The 16,061-nt window shown below is 45.9% G+C and overlaps 3 protein-coding genes across 3 annotated transcripts; 1 reads left to right on the top strand and 2 right to left on the bottom strand.

Moving 5' to 3' along the window:
• Window positions 1-5,667: 5,667 nt before the first annotated feature.
• Window positions 5,668-7,134, top strand: PV07_01231 (uncharacterized protein; the record flags this gene model as incomplete). The annotated part of the gene is made up of 1 exon (XM_016387741.1): window positions 5,668-7,134. One exon carries the CDS (start codon window positions 5,668-5,670, stop codon window positions 6,925-6,927), a length of 1,260 nt encoding a protein of 419 aa, XP_016254669.1. The 3' UTR covers window positions 6,928-7,134.
• PV07_01232 (uncharacterized protein) lies at window positions 6,511-7,228 on the bottom strand. Its single transcript, XM_016387742.1, has one exon. It carries the CDS (start codon window positions 7,086-7,088, stop codon window positions 6,783-6,785), a length of 306 nt encoding a protein of 101 aa, XP_016254670.1. The 5' UTR covers window positions 7,089-7,228; the 3' UTR covers window positions 6,511-6,782.
• A 4,126-nt stretch (window positions 7,229-11,354) lies between these two features.
• PV07_01233 (uncharacterized protein) lies at window positions 11,355-12,128 on the bottom strand (the record flags this gene model as incomplete). Its single annotated transcript, XM_016387743.1, has 1 exon — window positions 11,355-12,128. One exon carries the CDS (start codon window positions 12,126-12,128, stop codon window positions 11,355-11,357), a length of 774 nt encoding a protein of 257 aa, XP_016254671.1.
• Window positions 12,129-16,061: the final 3,933 nt, after the last annotated feature.

Here is a 16,061-nt window from a genome sequence, read left to right on the forward strand (position 1 = left end):
CTTCCACTAATTAATCACTATTTTTCGGGGTAGGTAGTTGATTTACTAAAGATAACGAAGCATTCCTATCTATCTTTATTATGTCTATATAGTTATCCTAGTGGCATTACTCCCTAGAGTCTTCCTTTCGAGCGGTTAAAGGTTAAGTCTCCCTCTCGTATACTAGCTCTTAGAATTCCTCGTTAAGTACCCCTTATGTGAATTTCTTCGTCTTATTATTAGTGTCCTATAGCTCCTTTACTTATTCCTAGCATTTCTGGAAGTTCGAATTCTCTAGTTTTCGGTCTATTAAGTTTTATTTCTTCCGAATCTTATCTATATAGGCCTTTAGTAATCCGGATAGAAGGAGCCGATAATACGCATAATTTATCTCAGCCTCAGTCCGAATTAAGTGAGTTATAGCCTTACGGAATTGACGGAGATATAGTTCCAGACTCTAGGACTTTTCTCGCCGGTACTTCGCGAGTGCCTAAAGGTATTAAATACTTAATATTCACTACGTTTCATCCCGGTCTTTATATTCATCTAAGACCTTCTCTTTAAACTTCTCCTAATCCATTATATTAAACTCGGCGAGCTCTTTATAATGCTCCTTCTCTACCTTTAATATAAAGCGAATAGATCTACGGATACGTTCTCCGCTTACTATCACTTAGTTATATTCGCATAGCTCTTCAAACTCCTCGAAGAAAGAAGTTATGTTCTTTCCATTAAAATATAGAAGATTATTACTTCTATCTAAACTCTAGGGCATTTATCTTATCGATATTATAGAAGGAGGGACGTATAGCGGCTACACTATAGAATCCGGCGTTAATAGATCTTATGAGCTAACGCTTGACATTATCGGTAGTCCTAGCTTTCCTTTACCGTTCGAGCCTCCCGCGGATGATATTTCGTTATTTTTATGTTTTTATATACGTTTTTTAGTGTTTTTATCGGTTTTATTAGTTATATCTTCGTAACTTCTCTCCTCTCCTTCGTTAAGTCCCTTACCCTTCTCGTTCCTTATCTCCACTAGTAATTTCTATCGATACTATAGCTCCACTTCCCGGCGATAGCGCTCTGACTTTACCCGCCTCCGCGAGCTTAGCCTTCCCATCCGTTGTCGCTATTCCTTAAACAGTTCTACGTTTTATTAGCTTCCTCTGAGCTCCTTAGTTAGGGGTTTTTAGGGTCAAACGCTTTCCCTATCCCTCGAGGGATGTATCTCTTCCTTAGTTCTTCTATGTAATCCAAATAGTCATAAAGTCGTTAGTTTTCCACCCTATATAGTGGTAGTAAACATATATAGCTAGTAGTTCTAAAGGGCACCCTAAGCAGCGGTCTCCATAAATAGCTAACGTAACCCGTCCTGTATAGCGGGACAGACTTACTCAGTTAGTAATCCCTAAGGTATACCCTACGTAGCGGTTCTGTATATATAGTCAGCGTTCTCCAGATTTAGTTAGGTAGGTAGGTAAGTAAGTAATTCTTCAGTTCCGTTAGTCTAGTCGTTCATTGTGGTTATGTTATCGTTTCTTCTTCTTTAGTTTTGATCTTCTCCTACCGCTCGTAAAGAGACGCCTATACGTAAGTATTTTTCCCATTGAGCATTAGGTTCTTATCGGAGGTACTAATGAACTGGGGCGAGGCTTCTAGCCATAGGCGCTAACTCGTACGGCGGTAGGTAATAGGCGCGTTCACATCTTGTCAAGCAGTTGATTGATTGTCTTATTGTTTCTCTGTCTGCCTAGGCGAATAACAAAAGAAAAGACTACTAAGCTAAAGTGGTACCCTCGAACTGACTAATCAGAGAGTGGTAACGTTTACCTGTACAATGTACAGCCAAAAGTTGACTAATCACCTTACTCGCCCACCTTGCATCTCAGGTCCTCTCTAAACCTTTCCCATTACACTAGATCTTACCTAGGCATCCTAACTATAAGATCGCTAACGTCTCGAATAGAGCTCTTTGGAGTGCGCTCTAGAGTCCTAGCCGTAATGGATAGGTTAGTAGTTCCTTTATCGATACCGGGATCGCCGCCTCTCGAAAAGAATCTTATGTAAAGTACTCTATTATCTCGAGTTTAGCGTTTCTTTTTTAGATTAATTAATGCCGATAAGTAAACGACCTAGTGGATTTTAAGGCTTAGGGAGACGTTAATGATCTCTCTAGGCGACTCATCATCGTCAACGACGACTTAGTAGGCGCTGGAAACTACTAGCTTATCTTCATAGCGGATGGGATAATATAGTCGTACTCTATCATCGACTCTTAATTCGGTCAGTTAAGCGGTAGTAAGCTAGCGTTAGATATTTTCGTTCGGTAGTTAAAGGAGCGTATTTTCAGCATCCTGCCGCGAAATATCGAGTTAATATCCAACTACTAATAAGACAAAAGCAGCTATAGGCTTTAGATGGTCAAGAACGCTCTTACGGTTATCAACGCTGACACCTATAAGAAGGTGCGTTTATAGGCTACGTTATCTACCGTTTAGGTCGATATCGAAGATCGCTTCCTAATCTCTTTAAAGATCTACTAGATAGTTAAGCGCTACCTAAAGCAAAGTGGGTAGGCGTTAGCTCTCGCGAACATGAGCTCGAAGGAATTAGATTCGAGATAACTGGATAATTTTACGGAGGCTTTAAAGGGCATAAAGAAGAATTGATAATTCCGGGAGGGCTAGTGAAGCTAGTTAGGAGACTTAAGCGAGGTCGTTAAGAAAGCGAGCGATAATGGGAGGGATATAATGGGAAAGGTTTAGAGAGGACCTAAGATATAAGGTGAGCGAGTAAGGTGATTGGTCAACTTTTGGCTGTATATTGTATAGGTAAACGTTACTACTCTCTGATTAGTCAGTTCGAGGGTACTACTTTAGCTTAGTAGTCTTTTCTTTTATTATTCGCCTAGGTAGATAGAAAAATAACAACATAATCAATCAACTGCTTGACAAGATGTGAACGCGCCTGTTACCTACCGCCGTACGAGTTGACGCCTAAGGCTAGAAGCCTCGCCCCAGTTCACTATTTAATAGGAAAGTTCTAAATATTAATATATCGTAATACCTTACTTACACTAGCTAAGAGCTGGAAATCGTCTAGTACGTACTTCTACGATACTTAGTATAGGTGGAGCTAAGAGACGAATACCTTAAAGACGGTCTAAAGAAGGGCGTATCGCCCTTACTTAAGGCGCTCCTAGGGACTAAGAGAGGCTACCGTACGGCAATAAGAATAGTATAACGTACTAGACTACTAGGGTAGTATAATGCCTATACTATTAAAGAGAGCTAGTAGGAGTTATAGGTACCTAACCCTAATAGTAAGGATAAGGTGCGGATTTACGCTTAAGGATAATAGTGATATAGTAACTAGGTAATAGCTAGCCGAGACCACCGGAGGCTAGGTAGATATAGCGACGATAGTCAAGGCGATTAAGCTTTAATAGACTAAGTCTATAGAATTTGATTCGCCGGGAGTAGGAAAGAGGAGGTAAGGTAAGTTATTTCTAGCGTGGGCTGGCGTCTACGTGAGACCTTAGATGTGACTCGAGTGACGTTAAACGGGACTAAATAAATAAATAATATACCGTTCGAAAGGAAACTACTCGAAAGCCGATAGCCTCGAAAGCCTCGATTCCCACTTAAGACGATTAGAATAATAATGCGTTAGCTATAATGACCTCTACGGGAATATAGTGAAATATAATATACGAATAGCGATTAAATACATTAATTAAAGTATAAAAAAGGTGCGAACGTAATATAGAAGAGTACGAAACGAAATATAGAAAAGAGTAAACGAAGTATAGAAAAGCGTAAACGAGGTATAGAAAAGATATAAGCGAAATATAGAAAGGCGTAAGCGAAGTATAAAAGGCGTAAGCGAAGTATAAAAGGCGTAAACGAAGCATAGAAATAAGCGTATAAAATAGAGTATAGACTAAAGAATTTCTTTTTTTAAGGGCTATATTTTTTTCGAGGCCGGGTAGATTGTTACATATTTCGTTATGTAACCAACACGTGACCCTTCGCTAAGGATAGCTCCTACTACTGGTTGACCACCCCTCTTATTGTTGTTGGCCTCTCTCTCTCTTCTTCTTCTTCTTCTTCTTCTTCTTCTTCTTCTTCTTCTTCTTCTTCGTCTTCTACACAGATAGATTAGACAACACACACAGCCCATCAATGGACTCTTGATAGCTAGTACAGCTACTTCCTGGCCATTGCGGCCTTTCCTTTCCATCCTTCACCTATGACAGGTTTTGACTTCCCTGTTCTGTCGTGACATCTGTTTTCAACCCTGGATTTGAGCTGGGGCTTCCATTTTAGGCTGCCTTGTGTAAATACCGTTTGCTGGATGGAGGTGATACTTGACTGCCTGGTTGTGGGTGCAGGCGAGGATAACACTAACCGATACTTAAACATCGACTATCCTTCGACTAATACGTAACTAGACTGTGGACTGCGGTGGACTGTTCTTATAGTCTACAGTCTACTACAGTTCAGTACACGTTTATATATACACGATCACTCTATATAATTACTTCGTAGTCATCTTCGTTCTTAATCATACCCATACGTTCTTAAGTAATCAGATCAGTCTCGCTCGAGAACTTCTCGCCCTTACAGATGCCCTACTTATACTTATACTTACTAAAGAATCTACATTAAATCGCGACTCTCTTCGAGCGATTTATAACACGTATTTAAAGGTTTTTAATATATTTTTTAATTAAAGAAACATTCAACATAGGGATATAATCGTGGATGAAGTTAACTAGGTTTGGGGAGTTATAAAGAGAACACGCGATGTCTGTTTAGATTTGTCCTAAACAGTGGACTACGGTGCACTGTAATCACGGCCGCAGTCCGTCATCCAGCCTTGCCAACGAGGCAGCGTGGCTTATGCCTTGGTGGCCAGGGCTTGCTCTGACAGCCGTATTGCATCTGCAGTAAGGACAGGGGTATAGGAAAGAGTAAGCCTCGCCAAAAGCCATGATGCGGTAACATGAGGAACGAAGTCGCATGTCCGAGCTCTGAGCCAAGGCGTCCAATCCGTAGCCACTAAATCCCGACACAAAAAAGCTGGTTAACAGCATCTTCAAATCTGGTCAGCTATTCTATCTCGAGGAGCTGTCCTATACTCTATCCGACCATCCTAGAGACACAGATAATGAGGCTGACGACGCGCATGGCCTCTTCGGAAGTCTGAGACCTGGCCGGCTATAGGCAGAGGACCGCTTGTTGCACACTGTCACATCCACCTGATGTACTCGTCAGCGTTGCTTGGCATGAAGCACTTTACTCACGGATCGAGGCAGTACGGAGTGGTCTTCGAGCCAAGAGTTGCGGTGCTTGAAATCGATCGGCGCGTACCCCGCTGATACAGAGTATGCAGGGATGAAACGAGGGAAGTTGTCACACCATTTTCGAAGTCGACTTGGTAGATCTGTTATTCGCGCTCAGCCCCTCGCCTGTCAGTGGGTTAGCCCGTCCACTGAAACGTCCACTGGCGGCTCTGCTCCTCGTGGAGCTCTATGGCCAGGAGGTGGCAGAATATACCAACTGGACCTCCTTGTGCCACAGGACTTTGCACATACATCTTCTTTCAACTCTCACATAATTCATTACCACCCTCGATTATTTATCGATGCGAGTACATCTTTAAATTCAAAGACGTTCCATCATGGAGATCAAGCGAAGAATGATCGATCATTCCAAGCGATGGAGCAAAGTCCGCCGACAGCTTTCTGAAGAGACCGCATCAACACCACCTCCGCTGGCAGCCACATCCTCTTCCCCGGTAGAAGAAGAAGAGTCAGACTCTGAAGATGAAGACGACTCTGGAGAAAGCGAGGATGAAGAAGAATTACCCGCTCCACAACCCACTGAAGTTCCACCGCAGGAACCGACGCAAAGTCGGACTCTATCACGTCTCGCTTCTGCAACCTCATCGGTCCAAGCATCTGCAAGCCAAACTGGGATTGTCAAGATGTCAATGACAGGAATAACGTCGCCAACTGCGACGCTCGATACGGCGGTCAATTCAGCCTCTTCCAAACCCACCACGGCCTCGGCTTCTGCAGCAGTCCCGCTGACTGGTGTTCAGTCCGAATCGTCCTCCTCCCTCTCCACCATGAGCATTGCGGCGATCAGTGTAGGCTCGATCATCGGCGCCTCCGCGTGCCTCATAGCCGTGCTCTATTTCTTCCGGATGTTCTGCTGCCGTCGTCGACGTCAGAAACAAACCTCCCAGATGGGAGATGGACATGGGGTAGGGGACCAAATCCGAATCACAGACCACGCCTCACCCCTGGCCATGGCCGTGGCCCAAGTTCATGTTCCCCTACCAGCACCTATAGACCCAAAACGTTTCTCTGTCCAGTCGTCATCTACCACGGGGAACAGTGCGACTCAAATCCCATCTTACAATCAGGCCATGGCGTACGACCCACTCTTCCACCCGATCATTCCCGGAAACGAGGTATCCCAGGATGAGAAACCTGTGCACCTGTTCAGAGAGCAGGTCGATCCATTTATTGAGAGCGCGAGAACGAGCCAGTTCACCAGCGTCGAGGTGCCTGTTCTTGAGCCGAGTAGGCAGCGGCACCCTCCGCCGCGTCCGCAATTCTCTCCAGCTCTTCCAGCTCATCCTCAATCTCACAACTTCTCCCCGCCACCGGTGTCTCTGACTGCACCTGAACCTCCACATGTCCACCTCCTCTTCCCAGCACAATCCGACATTTATGCCGATCAAACCACTGCATCCTCTCCTGCCATCTCCTCGATCCGCCATGGCTCTCAGCCGGGTGCTCCACCATCAACAATCAGCTCGATACGCAGCATCTTCGTCCCGCAGAACCGCGAGTCCATCACTCCCAGTGAGTCGGCGAGCAATCTCCCGTACGACCGTTGGGGGGGGGCAGGAGAGGAGAAGGGAGGTTGAGAAGTTACAGACCACGATGGCCGGGACAAGCCCTTGCTGGTAGCGGACAGATTGGAGGCGGCGGTCGTGATGGAGGAGGAGAAGGATGGTGTGTTAATGAGCAGACTTAGATATGAAAACCCATCGTGCATGGGATCGACAAGGAGTCGGAAACACGACATGAAATTGAGTTGAATGAAAGTGGGCTGGGCTATCAAGTATTGTAAAATACGGCATGACCATTCGGAGTTCTAACTCAGGTTCATGGATAGGGGTATAATCGGTGATCATGCCCGTGAGAAACGCAATGTGTGCTCCGTACACTCCGTACATCTCGACTATATTCTAGTTTTCTTACCGTCCGTTGCCACAGTCTCCCTTTTTTACTCTTCCACTTCCACCTCCACTCCCTCGTCTCGTCTGGCATTGCACTACCCTTTGACACAATGTCGCTGTCACATGATGGAAGCATGTGACCAACACGTCACTTACAGGAAAGGGAAAGGTGACTCTTCGCCAAGGATGAATCCTGCCGACTGATCGACTACCCCTGTTGTTTTCGCTCTCTGTCCTCTTTTCCTTCTCTTCTCTCTGCTCAGATAGATCGGACAGCACACAGCCCACCAATGGACTTTTCATAGCTATTGAAGCTAGTTCCCGGCCATTGTGGCCTTTTCCTCCTCGTTTCCGTCACCCATGACAGTCGCACATGCCCATCCTCGACGGTGCCGTTCCTATGCTACCCCCTACCCCCTGGGTCAAAAGGTGTCATTCATCACCCCCAGGTCAAGTCCAGGTCCCCGCCCTTCAGCAGCCAAGAACGGGCCACTACGTATACCAGGTTTCCAAAAGGCCGTGTTGCTGTCACGTGGGGGCTCTGGACCCGCCTCGATCAGGGCAATAATGGGTCGGTAACTGTATGAGGTTCTGAAGCACTGCCAAGCAAACAAGCACGTCATTTCTCAAGGTACTCTCTACATACTAAATGTACTGTACATACAGACAATGGAGACGTGATTGCGTACATATCTCGCTTGGCAGCCTCGTATGGGTCTCTGCCATCTGGTAGCTTGTTTCGCATCGACGCCCCTTGCGATCCACTTTTGCATCCACCTTACATACTGTATGTATGTACATGCGCCCGATCACTCCATCCATTTGTCTTTATTGACTGACTCATCTGGACCACCATTCTGTTCATTCAGCGTGCTGCAGGCCCCATCAAGTTTCAGATGCTGGAGTCTATCAGTTAAAGTTTCTCGAACGTCGACACCTCAAACAATGTACGGAGTACCATCATTTAAGAGTTCGCCAAGGTTGACAAAGTCTACGTGTCGTCTCCGGTCGGAGCGCCAGTCGAGCTTTCCTTTGCTCGCTTGTTAAGTGGGCAGATCAGGTTGCGGGATTGTATTATGCATCAAGAGCGTCTTGGAATGGATGCTTCGACCGCGAATACCCAATCATTCAGGGCCAAACCACTGTCTTTGGCGGCGAACAGTACTGCAGACAACGAATCTGGACCATGAGGTAGCCTCGCACTCTCGTTTCATGGTAAAGCAAGGGAAGGGGTTCGGTCGCGGTGGAGGAGATAAAGAAGATAACTGTGCTTGTTGAGGGATGATATGGCGACGCGTGTACACACGAAGGAGAGGATTTCACCTGAGGACTTGCATGAGAGGACCTGCACCAGAGGGACCAACTTGATGGGACACTGACGCACTCGTTCCGGGAGTACAGAACTGTACAGTACATATTCAAAGTCCAGCTCCAGTGATGAACCCATGCCATCCTTACTTTACTCTGTCGGTTGGTTTCTTTTCGATTCGTGTCCTTCAAGTTTTCTTCCTGTCTTGCCTCGTTCTCTTCGCCTGCCCAGGTTCAACTGGTTTGGCCGGTGGTGAAAGAGAGATTCATTCCTTGACTCAGATATCCCACCGTCAAGGGACACGAACTGTTGTGTTCTTTCGTCTTCAATTCTCAACAGCAGCCACAGCAACAATGGCTGGTTCCTCCTCCTCCCATCAGGAACAGAATTCCGAGACGGAGAGGTACTTGAACTACCTCAACCATTCGCTCTCCACAAATTACCTGTATGCGCTGGTCGCCCTCGTCGTCATTGTATTCGTGTACCACAGCGTCCTCCGCCTTCACAGGCATGCCCGCCATCTTGTCTCCTTGGGAGGCAACACCAGATCTCAACGATACTTCTCCTTCGCGAGCCCGACCGTCACATGGTTCAAAGACCACTTTGTCTATGCACCCCTTTTGTATCACAGACGGGCTCAGGAGATCAAATGTGGCCCTCTTGTGATCTTGGGCACAGTACCAACTCGCTTCCAGGCACTCTTCATCATCAGCATCGTCGTGTACAATGTCTTTGCCTGCGTCTGGAACATTCCATGGTCCTCTTCTCAGCTTGAGGTGCTTCCCATCTTGAGAAACAGTAAGTCCCTCGTCACATCCGGCCCCTTAGTACCGCTTCATGCTGACCCGGCGGACTAGGGACGGGATCCCTTGCCACGGTCAATCTCATCCCTATTTGCGTGCTTGCAACAATCAAGAACCCCCTGATCAATGCCCTGGATATCTCATACGACTCTTTCAACCTTGTGCATCGGTGGCTAGGTCGCTTGAGCATTCTGGAAGGTGTGGCCCACACGCTGTGCTGGATGGTTGCAAAGGTCCAGAAGGGGGGTTGGAGTGCCGTCCAAAAGTCCTTGACACACTCTTCATTCATCTACACCGGTCTGATTGCCACTGTCGGCTTCGTTGCATTGGGACTTCATTCTCCCAAGGTCTTCAGATCCCTGGCATATGAGTTCTTCTTACATAGCCATATCCTCCTCGTGGCCATGACTTTCGGCGGATTGTGGATTCACCTGGTGGATCTGCCTCAACAGATGTTCCTTCTCGCGGCCATCATCATCTGGATTGGATCCCGACTGTGGAGACTCTGCACTTTGCTCTACCGCAGTTGCGGACGTGGTGGTTCCTATGCCGCCATCGAGCCACTCCAACGTGGAGCCGTGAGAGTTTCAATCACCTGTACCCGACCATGGAAGGTCCGGCCCGGCCAGACACTGTACCTGAGCATTCCATCCATTGGCTGGTTGACTCTGCATCCGTTCTCAGTTGCATGGGCCGAATCCGGTATGTGCACAGACCTGGACAGCGCCCATAGCATGAAGAGCAAGTATTCAGAGTATTCAGACAAGACAGGGCTCGTGGGTTCCGTCCGCGCCGTTGGCGAAGGAGGTCCAGAGCCGCCTAGCCGCACTCTTGAACTCATCATCAAGCAGAAAGCCGGATTCACTTCCACCCTGTTGACTCGAGCTCAACAAGGCGGCGGCAGACTCGTTCTCCCCGCCTACGTGGAAGGTCCCTACGGCCACGAAACCAGCCTCGCCAGTTTCGGGACCTTGGTCCTTTTCGCCACTGGGGTCGGCATTACCCATCACATGCTGTATGTTCGGTCTCTGGTGCAGGGCTTTACCGAGGGAACGGTCGCCACCCAACACATCACCCTCGTGTGGGTCGTGCCCGATCGCGAGTGTCTGGACTGGGTGTGTGTATGGATGCAGGAAATCCTACGCATGGAGAACCGCCGCGATGTTCTCACCGTCTTGCTCCATGTCACTCGGGCAAACTTGACTCAGGACATCAGGAGTCCCAGCTCTAAGGTCAGGATGGTGCGAGGTCGACCGAATGTAATGAGGATCGTGCAGCAAGCGGCTGACGATAGAGTTGGGTGCTTGGGGATCAGTGTTTGTGGGTCGGGAGGACTCGCGGACGAGGTGCGTGCAGCAACTCGGGTGGTGATCGGGCAGGGTGTGAATGCTTCTTTGATGGAGGAGAGTTTCGGGTGGTGAAAGGAGGTGAAAGGAGGTGAAAGGGAGCGGTTCCGGTGATGTTTTGGATGAGGTTCAGGAGACGGTTTCTTCCATTTGATACAAGTGTTCTCCCTCTAGAGCAATCGTGGGGCGTCCTTGCTCTGAGAAAGTCACAACTTAAACGCGGGAACCGATTAGTTGATACCCGATCAACGGGATCCTCATGATTATTGTTGACCCCGTATGTACTTACTTCCACTATTGCCAGCAGATAGCAAAATTCGTCGCCACAAGCCAGCAATGTAGGCCAACATCGAAGGCGTAGTTATAGACACTTTCTGTCGTAAAGGAGACCAGGCCACAGCAGAAGGGTCGAGCTAGGCATGGCTGAACGACGGAAGGTATGACCAGAGTATAATAGCGTGATCAGACAAAGATCGCTTCACTGGATTCATTACAATAAATAATCAAATCAGGAAATGAACCCTGCACACAATATTTGGTCGAATTGTACTGTAGACATATGTCAATAGAAGAAACTAGTAGCAACCAGCAAGGGTTCTGAAGCGTGGGATTATGTCTAGAAAGCTAGAGCCTGGTATACAGCCCTAAATAGCATCATCCGTCCAGGGCTTGTACAACCTGTGCCCAGTCTTCATCTATATATGCTCCAGGAACGTGCCCGTCAAAGAGACTAGCCAAAACAACACGATCCTCTTGCTCTCCTTCCCATGGTTGTCGGCCATGTTGCGCAATGATGTTATCGTACACAAGCACATCGCCTCGCTGCCATTTGTGGAGGACCCTCAGCTCATCCGTTATCTTGGCAAGGTGCGCAAGGTATTTCTCTGGAATTAGCGTGCCATCACCGAAAAGCTGGGTGACGATATTCTTTCTAGAGCCTTGGTTGACCTGGGCGTTCTTATAGTACGCTGCCAACCCAGTGAAGAGTGTTGGAAGCTTAGTTTCTGGTTGAGTGCGTATAGCAGGCAAGCGGTGTGTTAACACCAATGTGTCGTCGTCGATCCATTCCGAAGTTGTGTTTTTGCCTCGTCCATAGCGGGCTATTTGAGCCTCGATCTTGACCCTCCTCGTGCCAGCATCGTCGCTGTCCTTGATCTCCTTGCCGAATGCTTGTCGAAGTGTAGAGCCTCCTTCATACTGCTTGTTGGCCTTGTAGGTGACTTTACTGAGAACTCCCTTCCGACCAAGTTCAGATATGAACTCGGGAATCTCCTCTTGCGCACGGGCGAAAAGTTCAAGGGAGGACGAAATTGGGGTCTCACCGCCCTTGGCTGGAGTATGATGGCTGTAGAAGAAAATGTATTTCGGCGCATGAGGCACCTGTGGTGACTCATTATGGTTGTAAAATTGGTTGGATGCTAGAACCATTGCTGTGATCTTGATGCCGAGACTCCTCAATGGGCGTATAAGTGTAGTTGTGGTAAAGTTATAGAAGAATCTCCGTTGATTCTCAAAGAGTTCGAGCGAGAATTATAGTTATAGGAAAGGCTATTCTCAACTAACTACCTAATTTTAAGAAGTTACCCATTTAAGTCTAGAAATAGACCGCTACCTTCAACAGATGTATCTCGGTTTACCTTCCTTTCCATTTCCTCCCTTCTCTCTAAGTTCCTAGGTTCCCACTTTCCCTAATCGACCCTATTCCTTTTTTCTTTCTAGATTAGCGCCCTCTATCCTAGAGTTTAAGGCGGAGCGTGATTTTCGGCTAGCTAACTCGTAGATAGATATAAGTCCTATTCGCGGAGTGGTAAGGGTAATCTTTATCTCGAGCTTTCTCACTCGATAGCGAAATTTCTAGAGTCGAACTCCTCGATATCTCCGCGTATAACTCCGGGTAACTACAGGACGGATCGTATCTAGTATTAAATAACGTTACTCTACTTAATTCGCTAGTAGTATCGTCTAGTAAAAGAGTAAGTATAGGCGAGGGCGAGGGTGAAGGCGAGTATAAATACTAACCGAAGATAGCGTCGTTATCGACCTCTCCTAGCCTAGGGGAATCGATCGCGTTATTAGGCGTTATATAATGGGATAGGAATAAATTATAGTCGAGGTTAATATATTTATCGCTATCGCCGGTGAACGCTAGAGCATCCTCCGCTATCCGATCGTCTCCTTTATTTACTCTAATAGGCGGAAGATTTCTCGCCCTACGATCTAGCTACTAGTCTATTATAGACCGAGGCTCTAGGAGTGTTTATATTATAGTAATATCTGCCGTCTTACTAACCGTAATACGAATCCTTTATTAGGATCCTGCCGACGAGGGGGTTAAGGCCGTTATATCTACAACCCCCTAGCTTAGTAGGATCGGTAGCTTAACGGGCTATAGCGCCTCTATTATATCTGGCGTACGGGGCTCCGACTCCGATAAGCTATTACCGGTAGAATGTTACGAACAGGGCCTGCGGCCAGGAAAAAGGCCAACCCCATGGGCAAGAAGAGGGGCAACTAAGGCGAGGCCACGTAACAGGGAAACGCTCAGAGGTGATCAGGGCAGTTAGCGCATGAGTGACTGAGCAACACTGAGCAGCCGCTCAGTAATGATCAGTGTGCTCGGTGCGCTGACTAGCTGAGCACAACTGAGCACACTGAGCAACCAACAACTATATAGATGTCTTCACACCCCTCACAGCTATCCTCGTAGTCAATAACAGTTACACAGAATCGAGTTCCTCACGATTATCTGCTATACGTATAGGTCTGCATACTATACACTTGGTTTCCAGTCTCAGCTACACCGTCCCACTACTATATCACCAAGTAAACCACCTCGGGTTTGCCTGTGGACACCTCGCGTGTCTTGTAGCAGCTCGTAACATAGAACTATCCTTACGTTCGGAGGAGGGGTAGGAGGTCCTAAGGCCCGTCGGCGACGCGAGACTCGTCTACTCTAGATCGGAAAGACTTAGGTCGATTAGTAGGTCTAGATATAGGCCGCTACAGGAGTCGACGGAAGTAGTTGCCTTAGTCAGCCGTAGGTGGGCTGAAGAGAATAGAGCGTCGAAGTAGTCTCTCGGTAAGATAGTAGGATTAGTAGTGTCGGAATTAGATATTGTAATGGGAAGGGTTTGAGGAGGACCTGAGGTGCAAGGCGGATAAGTAAGGTGATTGGTCGACTTTTGGCTGTACAATATATAGGTAAACGTTACCACTCTCTAATTAGTCAGTTCGAGGGTACCACTTTAGCTTAGTAGTCTTTTCTTTTGTTATTCGTCTGGGCAGATAGGGAGAAACAACACAATCAATCGACTACTTTACAAGATGTGAACGCGCCTGTTACCTCCCGCCGTACGAGTTGGCGCCTATGGCTAGAAGCCTCGCCCCAGTTCAGTAGATACGATAAATATATAGGTATATAGAGTGTAATAATATTATTCTCCTTATATTAGCCCTTAAAATCCACTAAGTAATGACTTTTACAGTTATCTAGGATTAATAGATGAAATATACCCTTTATATAACTATAACTATATTTATTAAAGTACTTAATCTAATTAAGACTAATCTCGTTCGTTATCTATCTATTATCACTAAGTATAATAACCTAGTAGGACGGAAGGGGACTATCTTAGTACTATAATATAAGGTAATACTTATTAGCGACTATAATAAAAGGAATATAGCCTAGCTATACGAATTAATACTCTAGATTACTATAGCCTATTCCTAATTACTAGGCTATATTATGTTAACCTTTCTATACTCTTTAGAACTCGTTATAACTATTATAGATAAGATTAAGTCTATTATAAACCTAGTCTTATTAAAGTTCTAAGTGTTATCTTTATAGATCCTATACTTAGCTACTACGTTTCGTACGAAGTTAAACTAGACTTAAATAATTACTAGATCTTCGTATTAGACTCTCTAGTAGTTATTACTCCATATAAATCGCGTTTATAGCTCTTAATATTATTTAATAAAGTTCGATACCTAGCGTATTCTAACGTATAGCGCGTTATATATTATACGTAGTTTATCGGCTATATCTCCTACACTACTAAATTAGGGAGGAAGTCCTCGCGAATATAGGTTAAGGACTTCTCGTACGAGGACTAATTCTTTAAGGTCGGTTAAATTTCGAGAATTCGCTAGTTAGTCGCGTTAGGAAGGTTGACCTTTACTTTAGTAGCGGAGGGTTACTTTAGGGATATTATAGACTTTAGTAATAGATTGTATAACGTGGGTGCATAGCGAGCGACGCAGCATAGCGAGCGACGCACTTTCCGCCCTATTTATCACCTTCATCTTCTTCCCGCTACTACTCCACTACAAAACATAGAATCTACTCAGAAAGAAGTAAGAATACTCCTTACCCTTTAAGCTCTTAAACGCGATTCAGAACAGAGCGTACGATCTATTACTAAAGCCTATAATATCCCTAAAGTAACCCTCCGCTACTAAAGCTAAGGTCGACCTTCCCGACGTAACTAACTAGCGAATTCTCGAAATTTAACCGACCTTAAAGAATCAGTCCTTATACGAGAGGTCCTTAACCTATATTCGCGAGGATTTCCTCCCCGACTCAGTAATGTAGGAGATATGGCTAATAAACTACGTACGACGCGTAGCGCGTCACGCGTCGGACCGCGCTAGGCATCGAACTTTATTAAACGACATTAAGAGCTACGAACGCGATTTACACGTAGATACGACTACTAGAGAGCCCAATGCGAAGATCTAGTAATCATTTAAGCCTAGTTTAACCTCGTACGGAACGTAGTAGCTAAGTATAGGATCTACGAAGATAACACTTAGAACTTTAACGAGACTAAGTTTATAATAGGCCTAATCTCGTCCGTAATGGTTATAACGAGTTCTGAAGGGTATGGAAAGGTTAAGATGGTATAGCCTAGTAATCGAGAATAGGCTATAGTAATCTAGAGTGTTAATTCGTACGGCTAGGCTATACCGCCTTTTATTGTAGTCGCTAGTAAGCATCACCTCGTATTATAGTACCGAGATAGTCCCCTTCCGTCCGACTAGGTTATCGCACTTAGCGATAATAGATAGATAACGAACGAGATTAGTCTTAATTAGGTCAAACACTTTAATAAACACAGTCGTAGTCGTATAAAGGGTACGTTTCGTCTATTAATCCTAGACGGCTATAAAAGTCATCACTTAGTGGATTTTAAGGGCTACTATAAGGAGAATAACATTATTATACTCTATATACCTATACATTTATCGTATCTACTTTAACTACTTAACGTTAGGTATTTTAGTCCCTTAAAGCGATCGTACGGTAAAGAAATCGAGAACCTAATTCGGACATACGTAACCTATATCACTAAG

The sequence above is a fragment of the Cladophialophora immunda genome (genome assembly GCF_000835495.1).
Source record: "Cladophialophora immunda strain CBS 83496 unplaced genomic scaffold supercont1.1, whole genome shotgun sequence".
In the NCBI taxonomy this organism is placed as follows: Eukaryota; Fungi; Ascomycota; class Eurotiomycetes; order Chaetothyriales; family Herpotrichiellaceae; genus Cladophialophora; species Cladophialophora immunda.

What these genes read in the sequence shown, in the direction of transcription:
- PV07_01232 (XM_016387742.1), bottom strand. Translation starts at nt 7,088, where the DNA reads ATGTCGTGTTTCCGACTCCTTGTCGATCCCATGCACGATGGGTTTTCA.